This window comes from Typopeltis vanoorti, chromosome 9 (assembly GCF_054136105.1).
Source record: "Typopeltis vanoorti isolate ZY-2024b chromosome 9, IOZ_Tvanoo_1.0, whole genome shotgun sequence".
Taxonomy (NCBI): Eukaryota; Metazoa; Arthropoda; class Arachnida; order Uropygi; family Thelyphonidae; genus Typopeltis; species Typopeltis vanoorti.
In genome coordinates, this window is record NC_143557.1 from 82,706,352 (window position 1) to 82,727,718 (window position 21,367).

General features: G+C 36.5%; 1 protein-coding gene across 1 annotated transcript in view; it reads left to right on the forward strand.

The window, feature by feature from the left end:
- The window catches only part of Fam92 (CBY1 interacting BAR domain containing protein Fam92), a 170,324-nt gene that overhangs the window by 108,102 nt on the left and 40,855 nt on the right, over positions 1 to 21,367 (forward strand). The window contains exon 5 of the mRNA XM_090397465.1: positions 2,827 to 2,931. Within this exon, the coding sequence (XP_090253591.1) occupies positions 2,827 to 2,931 (105 nt within the window). The remainder of the gene's footprint in view (positions 1 to 2,826; positions 2,932 to 21,367) is intronic.

Here is a 21,367-nt window from a genome sequence, read left to right on the forward strand (position 1 = left end):
ATCCCTCCCCCGTTGTCCCACATAATGAAAAATTTAATCAGTTAATAACTGGTAACACTCTTTCAGAAGTTTATAGACCTCTCTCATATCACCCATCTTTCTCCTGTTTACCAGCATCTGCAGTCCACATACTATCAGTTTTTCCTTATAATCTGCATTCCACAATCCTGATATCATCTTTATCCTTTCTGAACCAAGGAGACCAAAGCTATGTGCCGTAGTCCAGATACAATCATATATCAAGGCCTTGTTTAATACAGTGTGGTGCAAAAAAAAAAAAAAAAAAGTACTGAATACTACACCAATGTATGCTGTGTCGAAGTTCAGTATTGTTTACTTTTTTTTCCCCCCCACCATACCTTATAACTCAAAGATCCCTAGCCTCGTCTGTTTCTCCAACCACACACCATCACTCACATCACAACTTCACTCAGCACTGTATGTCAGTAGCATTTCTGATTGCTCTGCCTATGTTTGCATCATCAGGAAACAGTTGATTATATCCTGTGTGATCATTCCAAATATCATTAATGTATAGACTGTACAACAATGGTCCAAGGTCTGATCCCTGGGTTACACTACTGCTCACCTTAAATTGACAGTTACATGCACCATATATTACTTTCTGATACCTGTATATCAGCTATCCACTTATGCAAATCAAGAGATTATATTCTGATCCCATATTCTCTATGGGATATGCAAAAAACGAACACCATGTGATACCGTTGGAAAGTGCACAGTATCGTAGGTTATCCATTCCATTTATCAAACTAATTTCTAGCATTATTATAAAATATGAGCAAATTGCTTAAACATAACTTCCCTTTAGTAAACTCATGCTGTTCCTTGCAAATATAGCTTGTCTGTCAACCAGTTTCTGGATGTGAGTTCTTCCCAACTTTAACATTTTCTCCACCACTCCAGAGATATGGATAGGTCCTGGTTTTAGTATCCCCTTGTACAATGGAATTATCATACATTCTTTCCATTCTTGTGGTATCTTTCCTGAGCTAAGATTCAAGTTATACAAACATGTCATGGGCCTAGCCAGTTTGGCTGAACATTCTTTTAGCATATGTGTGTCTCAGTTGCCTAATTCTTATCCAGGTTATGCTACAGCTCTTCAACTTCATTCTCATCCACGTCTATCTATTCATCCAGTGTGTTAGTTACACTGTACACCATGTTACCTACACCTGGTTGATATATCTTAACAAGATGAGCCTCATTAATTAAATAATCTCATCTACTTCTGACACAATAATACCATCGAGTGGTGATCTATGGAAATTTTAACAAAGGGCTCGCATCGAGCAAAAAAAAAAAAAAAAAAAAAAAGCCGTATTTCACACAAAAACTTTTATTAATACAGCTTGTGTACAAATGCCAATCAAAAAAAGTATGAGGGGACAATCAACCTGTAAAGGCTATGATTTTTAAACCAATATTTCATGATCTAAACATGAAATATTTGCACACAATCATCTATGTTAATTTATCTTACACAAGAAAAACATTTTTTAATATCAAAATATGATAAGAATAAAATCTTTTATAATCACACATATGAAATAGTCCGCATTTTTTATAAACAAAATAAATTTCTTTTGTTTGCGATAGAAATTTTTATGACAAATAATATATAAATAATAAATAAATATTATCTAAACACAATAATATTGAAGTACGTTATATTTCTCTTCATTTTTTTACTTCAAGTGATAATCAACGGTACCAATCAAGGGGTATTTTTTATAGTCCTATTTATTTATATGCAATTACCAAAAGTGAATTCTTATTTGTAAAATGGTAGTAACAGTAACTATAATATTTTATTTAATAAAATCACTTTGTTAGGTTACTGTATGAGTTTGTCGTTTAATATATTTCAATTTTTTATTTTATTTTATTTTTATTTTTTTTGAAAAAATAAAAAAGTAAACAAGAAGAACAAGGGGCTCGCAAATTTGAGAAAAATTTAACAAAGGGCTCGGGCGAAACCCTTATAGCTCACCACTGGTACCATCTGTGTTCAGTAAAGTTATTCTTCCACATTCATTCTTTCTTTTACTTGCAACATAGCAATAAAAATTATTTTTGGGTTGCCTTGAGTTTGCACAGCAAACTTCTTTTCATACTCTGATTTTGCTTTCTATACCCATCCGGGTTGGCTGAGTGGTTAGAGTATCTGTTCTCCAGCCAAAAAGCTGCAGGTTCAAATCCCACTATGGGCATAGATGTTTGTTGATTGTCTGTGAAAATACTAGTGGTGGTGGGCAGTAGATGGTGTTGGTGTAGTTGTGGCTTGTTGTAGTTGGTAGATTGAGTGGTGGGAGACAGAGAGTTGTAGAATAGGTGCCCTCCCCTCGAAGAGTCTTTTTTGGACTCCTTGGAGGTGTCATGTAATAATAATACTGTGCTGGTAGCTTTTCTGCACATCACCTTTTTATTGATCTCTTGCTTATTAAGGTCGAATGGATGTTTCACTCCCACCTTATTTGTTTTTTGAACTCTAGAGACATTCAGGTACTGCCTCACAAAACACCTTTTTAAAGCCTCCCATACATAGCATTATACCATATTTTATTCTGTATATGTATTTAGAATTAGGCTGAAGGTGTAGAGTGTCATACAAATTCTATTCATAATACACAGTTTTTGTGCATTTTGAATAGAATTTTTGGTTTAGTTTATGAATATAATTTATTTATGATTTAGTTCTTTCCATTTATTAGAATAAATCTGCATTCATTTTTTCATTTATTAAAGTTTGCATTGCTGCCAGAAATGTGATAAAGAAATAGCAAATGTTTTTGCCCTTAGGCAGAAAATGAACTTCACAGAGCTACTGCTGAAGCAACCCGAGCAACAAAACTCCTTGAAGAACAAATTGATGTATTTGAAAAAAGGAAAATTTATGATCTAAAAGTAAATAACAGAAATATATTTTATCGTAAAATAAATTCTGGTTTTAAAGTGTGCAGTTTTCAAAAATCTGTATATAAGCGAACTCTATGCTACCATTCTTTATTAGTGAAAATTAAGTTTTCTGTAATTTTGTTTATTTAATGTGCATGGAATTTCGAATTCATAGTTAAAATTATCACTAAAGAGATATTTTATATCATGATATATTGATGTAGATTTTGATGATTCCCCCCCCCTCTTCTCTCTCTCTCTCTCTCTCTCACACACACACACAGTACAGTAACGAGGGTATGAAGCGCCTGTGGCAAGTGTCTAACTTGCGTCCCCCTAACCAATGCAAGTAATTATGCAATTTGGGGTCAAAAGATAACAACGGATAATCTTTTGACCCCAAATTGCATAATTTTACACTTTTCCACACTGAACTGACATCCATTACCTTTTTCCCATTTTGCCGGCTTATTTAAATCATCCTGCAAACTCTCAACATCGGCTTGATTTCTTATTGTGCTTCCCAACTTTGCATCGTCAGCAAACAACTGAACATCTCTCTTCAAGTCATTTCCTATATCATTTATGTACAAATTAAACAATAACGGCCCAAGCACAGAGCCCTGAGGCACACCACTGGTCATCTGCTTCATCCTGGACTCTTCTCCTCCATATACTACTTTCTGTTATCTCTCCATAAGCCATTCTCTTATCCATAACACCAGTTTAGTATCCATCTCTCATTTGTTCTAACTTGCGCAACAGTATTCCATGGGGTATCCTGTCAAAAGCCTTTGCAAAATCCAGAAGTATCACTGTAGCCATTCCCCTTGTCCAACTCAGATGTCACTCTATTATAAAAAAATTAATAAATTGCTAAGGCAGGACCGACCTTTAACAAAACTATGTTGGCCCTTATAGAGTATCATATTCTGATCCACCCAATCCTGAATTCTGACCTTAACCAACTTTTCCAGTACTTTTATCACCACTCCCGAGATAGTAACTGGTCTGTAATTTACAACCGCAGTCTTGGAGCCTCCTTTATGCAAAGGAACTATTTTGCCTTCCTTCCACTCCCTAAGGACCATACAGAGTTCAAACTCAAGTTAAATAACCAAGTAAAAGGAATTGACAATTCCCTTGCACATTTGCATAACACCTGAGCTGATATTCCATCTAAACCAAGAGCAGTGCTTGCATTTAAATTCTGCAATATTCTAAGTATCTAATTGCATATTAACATATGCAATTTTGATATTAGGTTTGATCCATTTGATCACAATTTGATTCATATAAATAGTTTTAAAAACTCTAATTTCATCCACTGTTACATGGACATCATCAGGGAGAGAGACCATTAACTACATTCAAATAGCAAAGATTCTTCATAAATTCAGTCTATACACATCCTTAAAACCAGCTCAGAAACTGTCTTTCTTTCTACCATCTACGAAAGATACATTGCTGCCTCTTTCCTTACCAGTTGTCTACCAAGTAAACTGCTCATGTCATGTATGCTGTTTGAACAGACTGGCCATTCTCCCTTGATTATAATTGAAGAGCATAAACATCAAGACTATATTACATTTTTGGAATCCAACAAGTCTAGCCTTTCTTCTCACACTATTGACACTAGGCATGAAATTCTTTGAAACCAGATAAAACTTCATCATTCTAGCAAGTTCAAATTCAATCATTTGTTCCTTGAAACATGAGAAACACTATGAAATCATCCAAACTTGAACCAATCAAACTGCATGCCAATATCAAAGTTTTGGAAAGTGATCACTATGAACTGTTCATAAGTTTTCTTAAATTAATAATTATTTACATTTTTTTTATTATTTATGCAACTTTCTACAATTGTTCCTTTGAACTCTAATAGTGTTATATCATATACTTCAGCTGCGAACTGATATACTTATGATTTATAACTCATTATTCTGATTCATGTTTTGAATGTAGTTAACAGTCTCTCTCCCTGACAATTTCCATATAACATTGGATGAAATATATTGGAGTTTTTGAATAACATTCTATATAATTTTTGTTACATGTACAGTATAAGCCATGAAAGTTATTTCAGTTGATCCATATAGATGCTGAATAACAGTTGTAATCAGGTGTGAGACATGCACCTATGTCTCACACCTGATTTTACATCAAACCATCTTTATTTATATTCAATTCTGCCTGCTACTTACAACTTACAAATAAATTGTGTATTGCTCTGTAACGTGCCATTTCCTCATATAATTGTAATGTTTTGGAAAGCACTTCTCTGGACACCTTGTCATATGCCTTTTCCAGTACAAAACTGAAATATGGATTCTTGTTATATTCCCATGTTTACTCAATTGTCTGCCTCAAAGTGAAAATCTGATACTGACAACTTCTATTTTGCCTGAACCAAGCTTGTTCTTCTCTAAGTTTACCTTTAATAATGGTTCTTGGCCTTTTCTCAAGTATGCTTGCATAACTCAGAAGATAAACTGAGTAGGGATTAAATGGATGAGTAGCAGTATAAAGCAGGAGATGCAAAAAAAGAAAGCCTTGTGGAAAGATATAAACAAAGAAAAGTGATCCGCATGCTCATGATATAAAACACGAGCAAGAAAGGTAACTAGTATGATAAGGAAGGCTAAATCAGATTTCGAAAGAAAATTAGATAAGGAGTACTGCATGGAAAACTACACCTCCAAATCCAAAAATTAGAATAAACAAAGAAAATGTGTGTAATGATTTGCAATTCTAATATTATTATTATTATTATTATTGTTCCGGGAAACTCCAAGGAGTCGACAGACTCATCGAGGGAGGCCCTAACATCATGTCAAGAACAACTATTCAACATTCACACAGTATCTATCATACCTTGCCTTGAACTCATTCACGGTCGTAGCACCCACAACAGACTCTGGAAGCTTATTCCACTCATTTACCACTCTCCAAGTAAAGAACCTAGCTCTAACACCCTTGTCAACCACACTCTTGCCCAGCTTCCATGCATGGCCCCTAGTCCTCCCACCACCAGTCATATTTTCAAAAATATCTTCTGAATCAATCTTATAAAAACCCTTCAGTAATTTGAATGTCTCAATCATATCACCCCTCCTTCGCCTATCGTCCAATTTCTGCAACCCACAAATCTTCAACCTATTCTCATAAGGTTCATTTCACAGACCTGCTATCATCTTGGTCACTCGTCTCTGGACCCTCTCCACTTCCTCCCCATCACGAAGAAACCCTGGTGCCCATAGCTGGGCGCAGAAGTCCAGATGGGGTCTTATCAAGGCTCGATACAGAGAAACAACAACTTGTTCGTCTCTACATGTTAAAGTATTTTTCAGAAGCCAAGTGATTTGGTGAGCTGTTTTAGTTACTTTTGCAATGTGCCCCCTAAACTTCAACTCCCTATCCACCAACACTCCCAAATCCCTGGCCTCATCAATCTCCTGGAGTATGGTTCCACCAATGCGATATACTGCTGCTATTCTTTTCACCCCAAAGTGCATAACCTTACACTTTGCCACATTAAATTGACATCCATTTTTCCTAGCCCAGTCCTCCAAACTATCCAAATCATCCTGTAAAATTTTGACATCCTGTGCACTCACAATTGCTCTACCCAACTTTGCATCATCAGCAAACAAGTGAACACTTCCTCTCAGATCCTTTCCAATATCATTGATGAACAAATTGAAAAGCAGTGGTCCAAGAACAGAGCCCTGTGGCACTCCACTAGTCACAAGACGTCTTTTAGACTCCACTCCTGAATAAACCACTCTTTGATATCTCTCCTTCAGCCACCCTCTTATCCATCTCACCAACCCTATATCTATACCCATCTGCTCCATTTTACTGATTAGGGTTCCATGTGGTATCCTATCAAAGGCCTTGGCAAGGTCCAGTAGTATCACTGTAAACCCATTACCCCTATCCGGTTCAGCCGTCACTGTGTTATAAAACGTGAGCAAGTTACTGAGGCATGATCTACCCTTCACAAAACCATGTTGTCCCCCATACAATATCCCATTTTCATCTATCCAATCCTGTATTCTTTTCTTGACTAATTTCTCTAAGACCTTGACAATGATTCCTTATATGCTAATCGGTCGGTAATTTACAACAGCAGTCTTGGAACCACCTTTATGCAGTGGAACTATTTTCCCCTCTTTCCACCCGCTCAGGACTAACCCAGACCCGAGACTCAAATTAAACAAAATGGTCAAGGGTACTGACAATTCTTTAGCTGCTTCTCGTACAACACGAGCTGGTATACCATCCAATCCCACAGATGTATTGACATTGAGGTTATGCAATAGACTACTCACCTCCACTTCATTAACCACAATTCCCGTATAATCTACTGGTTTATTCGTTTCTGCAATGTCACCACCTGGATGATATACTTTTGCAAAGTGCTCACTCAGTAACTCAACTATCTCAACTGATTCAGTTACCTCCCTACCATCGGCATTCTTTAAAATCAATCTGCCATATACATTTTTCCTTTTACTTGCTACATATCTAAAAAACTGTTTAGGATTCTCTTTAGCCTGCATGCCCACTGTTCTTTCGTAATCCTTTTTTGCTTTTCTTACCACACTCGTCACCCTTTTGGCCTGCGCTTTATACCGTTCATGTGCCTGCCGGTCACCCTTCTCCTTAAATTCCCTCCATAGTTGTTTCTTTTTTTGCAACTCAAGCTTAATGGTGTTATTCATCCATTTAACCCCTACTTGATTTATTATTCGGACTCTAGGTATACAGTCAGCCATTGCTTCATGCAAGCACTTCTTAACTACCTCCCATGCACTATCAACTTCTAGTCCTTGCAGTTGTACATGCCATGGCACTGAACCAATCAAACTCCTAAGCTTGTCATACTTTACAGCCCAATAATTCCACATGTACCCTGTCTTAATTGAAAATTCTACACCTTTAGCCACCTCCCAAGTTAAGACCCTATGATCACTCTCACCGATTGGTGGCAATGTGGTCATATTTGTTACAGCCAAATCCTCAGATGTAATTACTAGGTCAAGCACTCTCTGACCCCTAGTATTTTCCATTACATGCTGTCGCAGATAGTTATCCCTTAATAACCACATAAAATCCAGTTCCTTCCTCCCGTGTGTCCTCTCCTCACTCCAATCAATGCGACCATAGTTGAAATCTCCCTTAATAATCACCCTCCTTCCACCCATTTCTTCTATTTGCTTGTGCATACTGTCACCACCATCTTTTCCATCACCTGGTCTATAGCAGCACCCAATTGTATATTTAGTTCTGCTAGCCACAATCTCACACCAAATGGCCTCAAATGTGCTCTTTTCTCTATCCTGCAATTCAACTTCTATTCTCCTTGGCTGCAGCTCATCAGCTATCATCAACAATACTCCTCCCCCCATTTTATTCTCTCTGTCATTCCTGAACACACTATACCCATCACATTCAATCCCACTAGTTATATCATCTACAGTCAGCCATGTTTCACTAATACCTATAACCTGTGGTCTGGAAGTGCCAGCCATGGCCAAAAACTCTTCCTTCTTGTTCCTAATACTCCTAGTATTAGTGTACATGAATTTAAGACCCCCATTAGCCCCAACCCTACCTTGATGCCTTATATTAACTATTATTATTATTATTATTATTATTATTAAACAAGACCTCATGGAGTCAAAGACTCATCTAGGAGGTCCTTTTATCTTACACACACGTCTCATCATACCGTGTCTTAAACACATTCAAACTACTTGCAGACACCATGCTCTCAGGCAAGGCATTCCAATCACTCACAACTCTGCACGAAAAAAACCTGCCTCTCACTCCCTTACTCACACCCTCCTTATACAGTTTCCAGGGATGACCTCTGGTTCTCCCCTGATCTCCCACTATTCTCTGTAGAACTTCTCCACCATTGATCCTATAACAACCCCTTACCAACTTGTAGGTCTCTATCATATCTCCCCTCTTCCTTCTCTCCACGAGACTCTGCAAATTACATCTTTTCAATCTTTCCTCATACTCAACATTCCAGAGGTCAGAAACTACCTTAGTCAGTCGCCTTTGGACCCTTTCCAACATCTCTTCATCCTTCTGAAAACCCGGTGACCAAATCTGGGCACAATAGTCCAAGTGTGGCCTAATCAAAGCCTTATACATTGGAACAAGTATCTCCCTACTTCTACATGTCAGTGTCCTCCGCATCATTCCCAGAAGTCTTTGTGTTGTCTTCACAATTTTGGCGATGTGTCCCCTAAATTTTAGATCCTTATCCACTATCACCCCCAGATCTCTTATTTCCTCTACTTCCAACAATATATTCTCACCAAGCATAAATTCTGCATCCCATCTTTGTTTTCCAAATTTTAAAACTTTACATTTTGCAACATTGAACTCACATCCCCATTTGCTTGCCCAATCACTCAATTTATTCAAGTCTTCTTGCAAAGCCACAACATCTTCACTACTCTTTATGGTTCGTCCCAACTTTGCATCATCTGCAAACAACTGAATATCTCCATCCAAATCTTCACCAATATCATTAATATATAAGTTAAATAGTAATGGCCCTAAAACAGACCCCTGAGGCACTCCACTAGTGACTTTTCTTTTCCTGGATATTGCACCCCCATACACAACTTGTTGAACTATCCCACTCAGATTTGTTGTCCTTATTTGCTCTGGCATATTATATTCATTCTTACATTCAACTGCCTCCATAAGGACTGTATCTCTACTCCCCCCCCCCCTTAACAAATCTAGTTTCCCTGAATTTGCACATCCACTACATTCAGCAACACTTTCTCAAGTCTTCTTACACCGTAACCATTCAAATGCAAGCCATCCATCTTATATAGATCCTTTCGCCCATCAAACTCACTCCACACATCCACAAATTCCACACCACTCGTCATACATAACCCACGCATAAAGTCATTCGCAATTATAGCCCTCCTTTTAAACATTGCACTGTCATACCGTGGCAAAAGACTAATCATTCTAACTCTCTCACTCTTTTCTTTTGCTACCTCAAACAATTCATTCAGGTCTTCTATCATTTCCATTTTATCTCCTTTCAAATCATTCGTACCTGCCACAACAATCATTTCTTTCACCCTTTCCTTTTGCTCTCTAATAGACTCAGTTACGTCCTTTATGGTCGCACCAGGTTGGTACGATTTTGTCAAATCCTCTACTAACACACCTCGTACTAACGAGTCTCCACACAGCACTCTATCCTTCATTTTGTTCATGTTCACATTCATACGTCTATTTTTCCTATCATACCTTTTATTATTGGTTGGTTCATTCAGTCTACTTTTGTGCATGCATTCTAGCTGCTGTTTTGAACACTATTGAACAACGCGATCTCACTCAATGCATCTATCTCATCTTTTTTGTTCTCTGAGAAACCATTTATACTATCATTCACACTTTCTACATTCACACTCTCACAATTTTCATGTACAACCTTGCCGTTTCTTGTCATATCCCTATTTCCTTCATTCTGAAGGTTGACAAAAATATCACACTCACGATCCGAAATACACTTCAATTCCTCATTCTCCCTACATTTTCTACACACATTCAATCCTTTATTATCATCTAACCACACTCCGACCGCACTCCGCAAAGTGTACATTTCACAGCTAGTACACTGACTCATTTCTTTTATGCTACCGTTCTTTGATAACGATGGCGAACCTTTGTTACTGGCCGCCATTTTCCTTTGCACAGGTGCCATACTTATTTGCAACGTGTTTTGTCAAATTATACGTTATAACACACCAAAAATAGACGCACTAAAATACGCAAGGCAAACAAAACAAAATTACACAATATTAAGTAATTTGTATCGATAACTGAAAATGATACTTATCTTATCTGGAGCTTGCACGAACACTACACATTACGAATTCATCTAGCGGCGACTTCCCGACATAGATTATGTTATAAAACACTTTAGTACACTAACCACGCTAATAAAGCTCCAATAATATACCAAAATTACACACTTAAGTCCATTAAATTGAATCCAACACATCAATAAATCAACAAAAAACACAAATCTCTCAGGAGCTCTCCGATAGCACGTCCATTCACCAGCTAGCCTCGACACCAATATCTTTGCAAAATCTTTGCAAAATCAAATTATTGTATAGAAAATAATTATTACCAAAAATGAATTAGCATCATCTAAATCTATGTACTTTGTAGATTATATAACCATGTAAACATTCACAAAATTAGAATAATGCAAAAATAAATGCACAAAAATTACAGTCAAAGGGAAACAACATGATGATAAGTACTTTTTTACACTCCCTCCCCCTTAGCTTTTATGACCATTCATAAACAGTTGGGCATATTATTCACTAGTGGTTCACAACTTTTTTTTATCAAAACATGCCCATATGTTTTGATAACTAGAAAAAGTTCATTTTTCTCTCTTGGGGCAACTTCTTGAAGACATTTATTCATAATTCTCCACAAATTCTCAATGTGGTTTAAATCTGGTGAGCTTGCTGGCCAAGGAATTACATTGATTTGCCTTTCTTTGACCCATCTAGTAGTGATCTTGGAAGTGTGACAAGAAGCTGAATCTTGCTGAAAAAGGAAATCACCATCACCTAAATCTTTCGATGCCAGTTGATACTCTTTGGAATTGACTTTTGTGCACAATACACAGCCTACCTGGAACCTTTGCTGTCATACAAGCCCATACCATGACAGAGGTTGCATCTCAGCCCCTGCTCCAAACATGTTTAGAAGAGATATGATATTTTTTGGAGATCCTGATGTTATAAAAAAATTCAATGAGATCAGAAGTTAGGACATTAGCTATAGAAGACCTTGAGGTTTCTAATGATTGAATGCTGCACACTTTGTCAAGTAAGAGAGAGAATGAAGCATATTGTCATCAGCAACATTATGAATAGGATTTGAAATCAGTGAGAGAAAATCATTTATGTACAGGAGGAAGAGAGTAGGTACAGAGCTATGGGATGCTTCTACATTGTTGGTAAAATCTGAGGAGAGGAAACACTCTACCATGACATGCAGTCAGTGGCCAGAGAAGAAGCTAGTAACCCAAACTGCAAAGAACAGAAGACATGAAAATGTTTGGAGAAGCTCACTTGGCTGTTCCTGACATTTCTAGGGTGCTTAATCAAGTATGGCATGGAGACCTGCTCAGCAAAATACATTCTATGGCAAATTAAACACTTAGATTAAACAACTTCGTCAGAGGCACTGGTAGTTCACTTGTGCATTCTCATAGTACACGAGCTGACATACCATCCAGGCCCACTGCTGTACTCATATTGATATTTTTCCATACATTGAGTACCTCTAATTCATCTACCTCAATGCTCACATCAGTGTCTGTAACTGTAAAGTGATCACTTAATAACTGAACTTTTTCTTATGCTTCTGTCACTTTCCTGCCATCAGCACCAAGTAAAGTTATCTTTCCATAATAATTCTTTCTCTTACTTGCTACATAGCAAGAAACTCTTTTAGATTTACTCTGGCCTGCTTATCTAATTTCTCTCGAAATCTGATTTAGCCTTTCTTACCATACTAGTTACCTTTCTTGCATGCTTTATACTGCTCATGGGCATGATATATTTCTTCCACAATACTTTCTTTTTTTTGCAGCTCCTGCTTTATATTGCTAATCATTCACTTAATCCCTACTTGGTTTATCCTCCTGACCCTTGGTGTGCACTCTGATATGCACTAATGATATTCATTCCATGTAGTTTCTTATGCCATGGCACTGCTGCAAGTTGCTTCCTAAATTTGTCATAATTGCCAGCTTTATAGTTCTGCATATACCCTTTCTTGACTGAAATTTCCACAGTCTTTATCTTCCAGGGCAACACTGCATGGTCACTTTGCCTGATCGGAGGTAGAGTTACTAATGCAGTTATAGATAGAACTTCTGATACTCTTACCAGATCCAACACTCTCAAAACCCTGGTCCCTTCCATCATGTGCTGTTTCAAGTAATTATCTCTTAGTAATCTACAATCTTCCTTAACTTTTTGCTTTAAGTTCTTTGGCTATCATTAATAATACCCCTCCTCCTTCTTCTCTGAAAATACAATATCCATTACATTCTATCCCTCTAACTACTACATCATTCTCTGGCAACCAGAGTCTTGATGATGCCAATGCCAAAAACTCCTCTCCTTCATTTCTGATACTTCAGACATTCATGTATGCATTTCAACTTCCCCTTGGGCTCTGAGTTACCCTTACATAATGTCATTACCTGCCATTCAGATTCAAAACCTGGGAAACTGCACCCATCTCTTCACAATCGTTATCCTGCTCAAAACTAAATGGTGATCACTTATTTGAAATCTTCTTGATACTGTTGTATCCTGAACCACCAGTTTGAAAATATTGTCATTTTCAAACTGCCGGTTTCCTATTTCTTGTGTCTTCTCTCCATGTGAATTTGTGCATCTTTATGTTTGAACATGGTATCAGTAATGACTTGTCTGTCTTAAAGAGAAATCCAACTGCAACTAGCTCTTCACAATCATTATCCTGCTCATTGGTGATCACTTTTTATTCGAAATCTCCTTTATATGGTTGTGTCCTTAACCAGCGGTTGAAAATATTGCCATTGACACTAACATACCCAGTAAGATTTTTTTTCTCGGTAACACAAATGTTCTTCAGCGGTTCTGCTTTTGGAGTTTCATTGTTATATAGTGTGTTATTTTTGGGTTACCAAGAAGGCGAGGTCACAGTCAGCAGTATTTGCAGTGGAAGAGAAGATAAGTTTTCACTATCTAGTATAGTAGAATATAGCATTTATATTTATCCATATATATATTTAGCGTATACAGGTAACCCTCGTATAACGCGGTTTTGATATAACGTGGTTTACAAATTGTAGTAACTCTTGTTCAACACAGTTTCGTTAAAACACAGTCTACAAACTGTAGTAACCCTTTATCTTTTTATATATTTTTCACTACGCGACTTAAAAATCAAATTTCATCATCATCATCATCATCAAATTCCTGCCATGTACCCTCAAGGGGTGTACAGGATATGATAGTACTACATGAAAAGAAATTACATCATTATTAATTTCCTATCTACAATTTTCCCTCCAAATCAGTCTGTTACTTGTCAACACTCCAACATTATCAGATCTTATATTTCTATCGTCTAAAGCACTTTGTACTGTATCAATCCACCTATATCTTGGTCTTCCTCTGGGTCATTTTGCTGCCAACCTGGCAGAGATTACTTGTTTTGCTAATCTTTCCTTGCCCATTCTGTTTAAGTGACCATACCACCTGAGATTAATTCCTGGATGCTGACAATGTCAAGTTCTTTCTTAATATCCTCATTTTTAATATGATACTGCCATTGATGCCATCTGTTCACGCCTATAATCTTTCTCAGGACTCTCATATCTGTGGTCTCTAGTCTTTGGTCAAGTGTTTTACTTCTGACCCAGCTCTCAGATCCATAAGTTAAAACTGGTTTGAACACTGTCTTGTATACAGCTAATTTAGTGTTCCGACTAATTTCTCTCTTATTCCATATGAATTTATTCAATTGACTTCCTACCATACCAGCTTTGCTGATTCTGTTGTCTATTTCTATATTTAATTTACCATCTTCACTAAAAATCATGCCTAAATAGCTGAAATGTTTTACTTGTTCCACAGGTTCTCCATTCACAACACAGTTGACATTTTCAATGATTCTGCCTATTTTCATTGTCTTTGTCTTTTTATTGCTGACCTTCATACCATATCTATTACAACAGCTATTCAATTTAGTCAGAGAATCTTGCAGACTTGTAGCAGATTTATTTAGAAGTATAACATCATCCGCATAAAGCAAAGAGCTGACATTAACATCTCCAATTTTGACATCATGTTTAATACCACTTTCCTTCATAATGTGATCCATATAGATAATGAATAACAGAGGGGATAATGTACATCCTTGTCTCACACCAGATTTAACATTAAACCATCTTCCTGTACTTCCTTCAATTCTAACTGCTGACTTACAACTCAAATAAAGACTAAGTATTGCTTGATATAATGTCCCATTGACACCATATAACTGCAGCGTATTGAATAGCTTCTCTCTTGGCACCTTGTCATATGCCTTTTCCAAATCGACAAAAACTTAAATACAGATCTTTGTTATATTTCCATGATTTCTCAACTATTTGTCGTAAAGTGAAGATCTGATCCTGACAGCCTCTATTTGGCCTGAATCCAGCTTGTTCTTCACCAAGCTTTTCTTCCACAATTCTTCTCAACCGTTTCTCAAGTATACTTGCATAGATCTTGCCAGGAACACTCCGTAGGGAAATACCTCTGTAATTCTCACATGCAGTTTTATTTCCCTTTTTATATATGGGTACTATGAGAGCTCTACTCCAATCATCGGGAATTCGTCCCTCTGTCCAGGCTTTCTGAACTATGCAGTGCAGCCACTGTAAGACTCTTATACCACCATACTTCAGCATTTCTGGTCGAATATCATCTACTCCTGCTGTCTTTCCACATTTCAAGCCTTAGATGGCTTTTTCTACTTCAAGTATGGATATGTATTCCTGACTGCATGCCTGGTCAGTGTGTTTTACCACTGTGCTGTCATCACTGCTTGTTTCATTTAGCAGTTTTTCAAAGTAATTACTCCATACTTCAAGGATATCTTTTTCTCCCTTTTTCATGTCACCTTTATCATCTCTAATTCCTTTTATAGCACTCTTTCCTCCATTCTTAAGCTTCTTCAACAACCTCCAGAATATTTTGTCACCTTCTTGATATTTATTTTCTATATTCTTGCCAAAGTCCTCCCATGACTTTTGTTTAGCTAATTTTACACAGTGTTTAGCATTCTTGCATTTGTCTCTATATGCTCTAAGAGCACAAGCTGACTTATTTGAGAGGAACTTTTGGTATGCTTTCTTCTTTTCCTTCACTGCCTCTTTAACTTCCTGTGTCCACCAGGGAGTTCTGATTTTTTTATCCTTACAGACAACCTCACCGCATGCCTCTCTGGCAGAATCAATCAATGTTTTCTTCAGAGTTTGCCGCTGAATCTCCAAGGTTTGATTCCTGTTCTCAAACTCTTTCATTTTTTCTTCAATAATCTTTTGTGTATTTTAGTCTACAGCTCACATCTGAGAGCTGCTCAACTTTTATTCGCTTTAAAACTTTCTTACATGTTATTCTTTTCAATATGAAATTCAATTTTATCCTGCTCAAGACTAAATAGTGATCACTTCCAATTTCAAATCCTCTGTACACTCTGGTGTCCTGCACCAGGGAGAAAACATCACTATCAACAATAACATAGTCAATGAGACTTTTCTTATTCCTAGCCTCTTCTCTCCATGTGAATTTGTGCACATTTTTATGTTGGAACATGGTGTTAGTAATAACCAGTCCATGTCCTGAGCAGAAATCCAACAGATATTTGCAATTATTATTATTATTAGCTTTGCTCTTTTCTCCAAATTTTCCCAAAATATTTTTGTATGTCTCACAATCATTTCCTACTCTGCTATTTAGATCCCCAACAAGAACCAACTTACCAGATCTCACCAGTTTTGGTCTTTTTTGTTTCAGTCACCCCTATTATGTCGATCTGGTACTTATCTAATTCCTCAGCTAGCTCCATTTCTTTGCCATTCAGGCTTCTTACATTGATAGTACCGATCTTTAACTCTGGTGATGTTGAGTTGGGGTTTATTTTCAGATTTGTTCCAGTAGCTGACTTTTCGCTGTTCGCTCTGGTTCCCTGGCAAAAACAACGGGGGCCTTGTTTAACCGGGCGACGCCCCAGCCGGCATGAAATTTTGTCATGTTGTACCATCATTCTATGTTTTGGTTTAACCAATAAGAATACAATTTGGTTGGCTAAATCCCAAATTGCCAGCCCATCCTTGTCCGTTCAGTATCCAAGTAGATACCCAACAGAGTGCACCATGAGAAGGTGAGGATTGGACATTAGGTCAGAAGCCCTGGTCAGTTCTCCGCATTCCTTTAAAGGCTATGTGGAGGTCTCCTCTCAGTTATACAGCTTTGACCCTTAAAATCAAATTTTATCTTTGTTAAATTTGCATCTGCCCGTATCGTGCATGTAGATATAAGTAGCGAATTTATATTAGGGGAAATACCCTTTAGCATGCAGGTACGTCAATTGTTTATCATATAAAGTGTTTATTGTTGAAAATTGTCTTTAAAAATCATGTATGTTAATCTCAAACTGAGCACTTTATTTTTTTGATGAGTTACATACAATATGTAATGCTTTTTTTTATGTGAAAAGTTTATTTTTATAGTAATGGCCACTTAGAAAGCTTTTGCGATGGTCAAAAACGAAATTAGTGAATTTAAATGAGGTGGAACTTGTACAATTAATAGATGATGGCAAACCAAATTGCGGGGAAAATTCTGATTGTGATGAATCCGTTAAAGAAATCAGCAGAAGGATTGGACTTGGCAAGAAAGTTAGGAAGTTATTTTACAGATAATGATCCCTCAGTGGAGCGCTCTGGAAAATTCATGAGACAATTGGATTTTGTTTAGCTCTATATTATGAACTTAATAAATATTTTCAGCATAGTAGTAAGTAAAGTCTCATTACTGACTTCTTGATAACTAAACCAGCCGAAGTATGCAATGAGAATTATAAAAATGATGTCCAAGAGATTTCAAGTGATGACGACATCCGGCCACTCGTAAATAAAGAAAATCTATGTTCTTTTAGTTTTGAAGACAGTGATAATAATTAAAATATGCACTTTATTTTATTTTGCCTAAAACGTTTATCCATTATGTGCAATGAAGTTTATGTACAATTCATAATTTTTATAAGTTTATACTATGTATTTGTTTCATGGTTTTTGTTTGCTTAACTTACATGAATTCTTTCTTTCTTTCACTCTTAACTTACATGAATTACCTGAAGTATATAAAAATATATCTTTGTTGGATATGTCGTTATTGTTTATATATAGATATGTATATGTTAAAAATACCAAGCAATTTTAAACCTGGTTTTACTCCATTTCCCAAGTAAGCAAACAGACAAATAAGTCAAGTTTGCGCCTGCAAGTGATGCAAGTCTAGCTGATCCTACAGGTAGTGCAAGACCAAGGCAACTCGTGGTAAAGGTGGCATAAGCTCTGATCACTAATCTTAATATTTACCCTTAATGCCAAAACACATCTCCAAGAAGGGGATGCATGATGTTTTGTATTAAATGTAAGGGGCCACTACCCAGACCGGTTTCGACCTTTATTGAAGTCTCGTCAGTGGGAGCTAGGCAGAAATACCAAGATTTAGTAATACAGAGCTTATAAGTATTTTACCAGAACAAGTTGCCATAAGGTGTTTTAACCTTATTAAATAAGGTCCTTCTACATCTACATGTATATGTATATATATATATATATGTATTCCTGAGCTTCTACTCGGTTGTTATGGTACATTTTAAAAATAGATATTTAATGACTTTAAACCGAGATAAAATATTAAGTTTTAATGAGAATGATACAACTAGTTTCAGCCTTCATCAGGTATCCACTAAAGGTAGAACACAATAATAAAAATTGAAGTTACAAAAAACTGAGAATTACAGGCAAAAATGCAATACATAATTGACATAAAAAAATGTTGTATTTTTCAAGTTGTTCTATCCAACATGACATTGTCTGTTGTATGAGTGCTTGTAAGTTCTTGAGAATGCCAGTATTGAACAACTGCAGTATGGCTATCAGGGATGTTGTAACTTAAATTGCTGTTCAAATGTTCAGGATTAAGGAGGATTTCCCTGGATTCCACGATTTTCCTTTCAAACTCATCACTGTAGCGAAAAATGTTTTCGGATTTATCCCAGCAGACTGAGTGACTTTGTAGATCATCATGATGATTGTTTTAGAAAAGAACATGACTGGATAGTGCCGATGCATGTGATCTTTTATAGGAGATGTCTCTCTTATGTTCTTCTATACGTAGTTCAATAGATTTGTTAGTCTGTTCAAAGTAAGGAATATTACAATCGCACCATAATTTGTATATACCTGGATATTTTAGGCTGTGATGAATAGGCTTCGGATGGCTTATAAGAGAACGGATTTTAGGTAGTGTAGTGAAAAACGTCCTGATGTTGTATTTTTTAAGGACTTTAGCCAATTTATTGGAGACTGAACTAATATATGGGATGGAGATGCTACCTTTAAAATTGGTAGTTTCCGTAGTGCACTGCCTAGGAGGATCCAGAAGAAATTTCTTAATCGTTTTTTCAGAATATCCATTTTGTTTAAAGATCAGAGAAAGGTGATTAATTTCTTTTTGGAGCTCATCTGGTTCATTTAAAAGAGAGTGTGCTCTGTGTCCTAAGGTTAGTTCCGAGCTTTTGTGGTGGAAAGTGATGAGATTGACAGTGCAGATATCTATTAGTATGAGTGGGTTTTTTGTATATAGAGATTTTAAATCTATCAGAGTATCGTGTAAGAATTACATCCAGGAACGGAAGGCAGTTATTTCTTTCTAGTTTGGCAGTGAATTTTATATTAGAATGCTGGTTGTTAAGATGATGCAGAAAATCCATGAGAGATGTGTGCCTGTGACTCCATATAATGAAAATGTCGTCAACATAATGTCTCCAAAGTTTTGGCTTAAGTGAGAAGGACGATATGGCTTTCGTTTCAAAAATAATAATAAGCTTAATCTTATCAAGAAATTTGAGATTCTTAAGAGAGTACAAAACACTAAAGCCCGTATTAATCCTGACAAAGTTGTAGTAAACAACTCTTCACATGTTTTAACAGTTGCAAAAAAGATATTCTAAGCAAAGGTCTGAATTTCATTCCCTCACCAAAGTTTATTCCAAAAGAATCTCTACTTACTAAAATAGAAAAAGCCAGTTCACTTATTCCTAATCATTTGGCAAAACTTCTCTATATTGAATCCATCTTTATTATAAATAATGCTAAATCTCCAACAGATAATCTTTCACCTGCCGAAAGACAAGCCTTAAAGAATCTTAAAAAGAACAAAAACATCATTATTTTACCTGCAGATAAAGGCAATGCCAAAGTCGTCCTCAACTCTGAAGATTACCGCAATAAAATGCTTCAATTGCTTGAAGACAACATTACATATTCAATTCTTCAGGATGATCCAACAAGAGAACTACAAAACCGCACAAACAATCTGTTAAAGACTATAAGTGAACTTCCTCACAATATTCACCTTTCTTTACGTTCTCTACACCCTCTTATACCACGCATTTATGGAGTTCCGAAGATCCACAAATAAAACACCCCTCTTCAACCCAATTGTGGAAGGTATTGATGGCCCTACTTATAAGCTTTCTAAAAATCTTGTGGAATACCTCAAGTGTTTCTCCAATCAATCTTCATCATTCATCAAAAACACCACAGATTTCGTTTCTCGTATCAAAAATATTTCCATCTGCGAAAATTATATCATAGCAAGTTTTGACATTATTTCATTATTTACTAACGTCCCTACCGTGGAGGTATTAACATTACTAAAGAACAGATTGTCAAAAAAGATATTTGCTGTATTAAAGCATTGTATTCAATCTGGCTACTTCAGATATAGGGACTCCATTTACAAACAGAACCAAGGCCGAGCAATGGGCAACCCTTTATCCCCGGTTCTAGCAAACATTTTTCTAGAAGATTTTGAAACGAAAGCCATATTGTCCTTCTCACTTAAGCCGAAACTTTGGAGGCGTTATGTTGACAACATTTTTATTATATGGAGTCACGGGCACACATCTCTCATGGATTTTCTGCATCATCTTAACAACCAGCATTCTGATATAAAATTCACTGCCAAACTAGAACAAAATAACTGCCTTCCATTCTTGGATGTAATTCTTACATAATACTCTGATAGATTTTAAATCTCTATATACAGAAAACCCACTCATACTAATAGATATCTGCACTGTTAATCTGATCACTTTCCACCACAAAAGCTCGGAACTATCTCTACCTTAGGACACAGAGCACGCTCTCTTTTAAATGAACCAGATGAGCTCCAAAAAGAAATTAATCACCTTTCTCTGATCTTTAAACAAAATGGATATTCTGAAAAAACGATTAAGAAATTTCTTCTGGACCCTCCTAGGCAGTGTGCTACGAAAACTACTAATTTTAAAGGTAGCATCTCCATCCTATACATTAGTTCAGTCTCCAATAGATTGGCTAAAGTCCTTAAAAAATACAACATCAGGACGTTTTTCACTACGCTACCTAAAATCCATTCTCTTATAAGCCATCCGAAGCCTATTCATCACAACCTAAAATATCCAGGTGTATACAAATTATGGTGTGATTGTAATATTCCTTACTTTGGGCAGACTAACAAATCTATTGAACTACGTATAG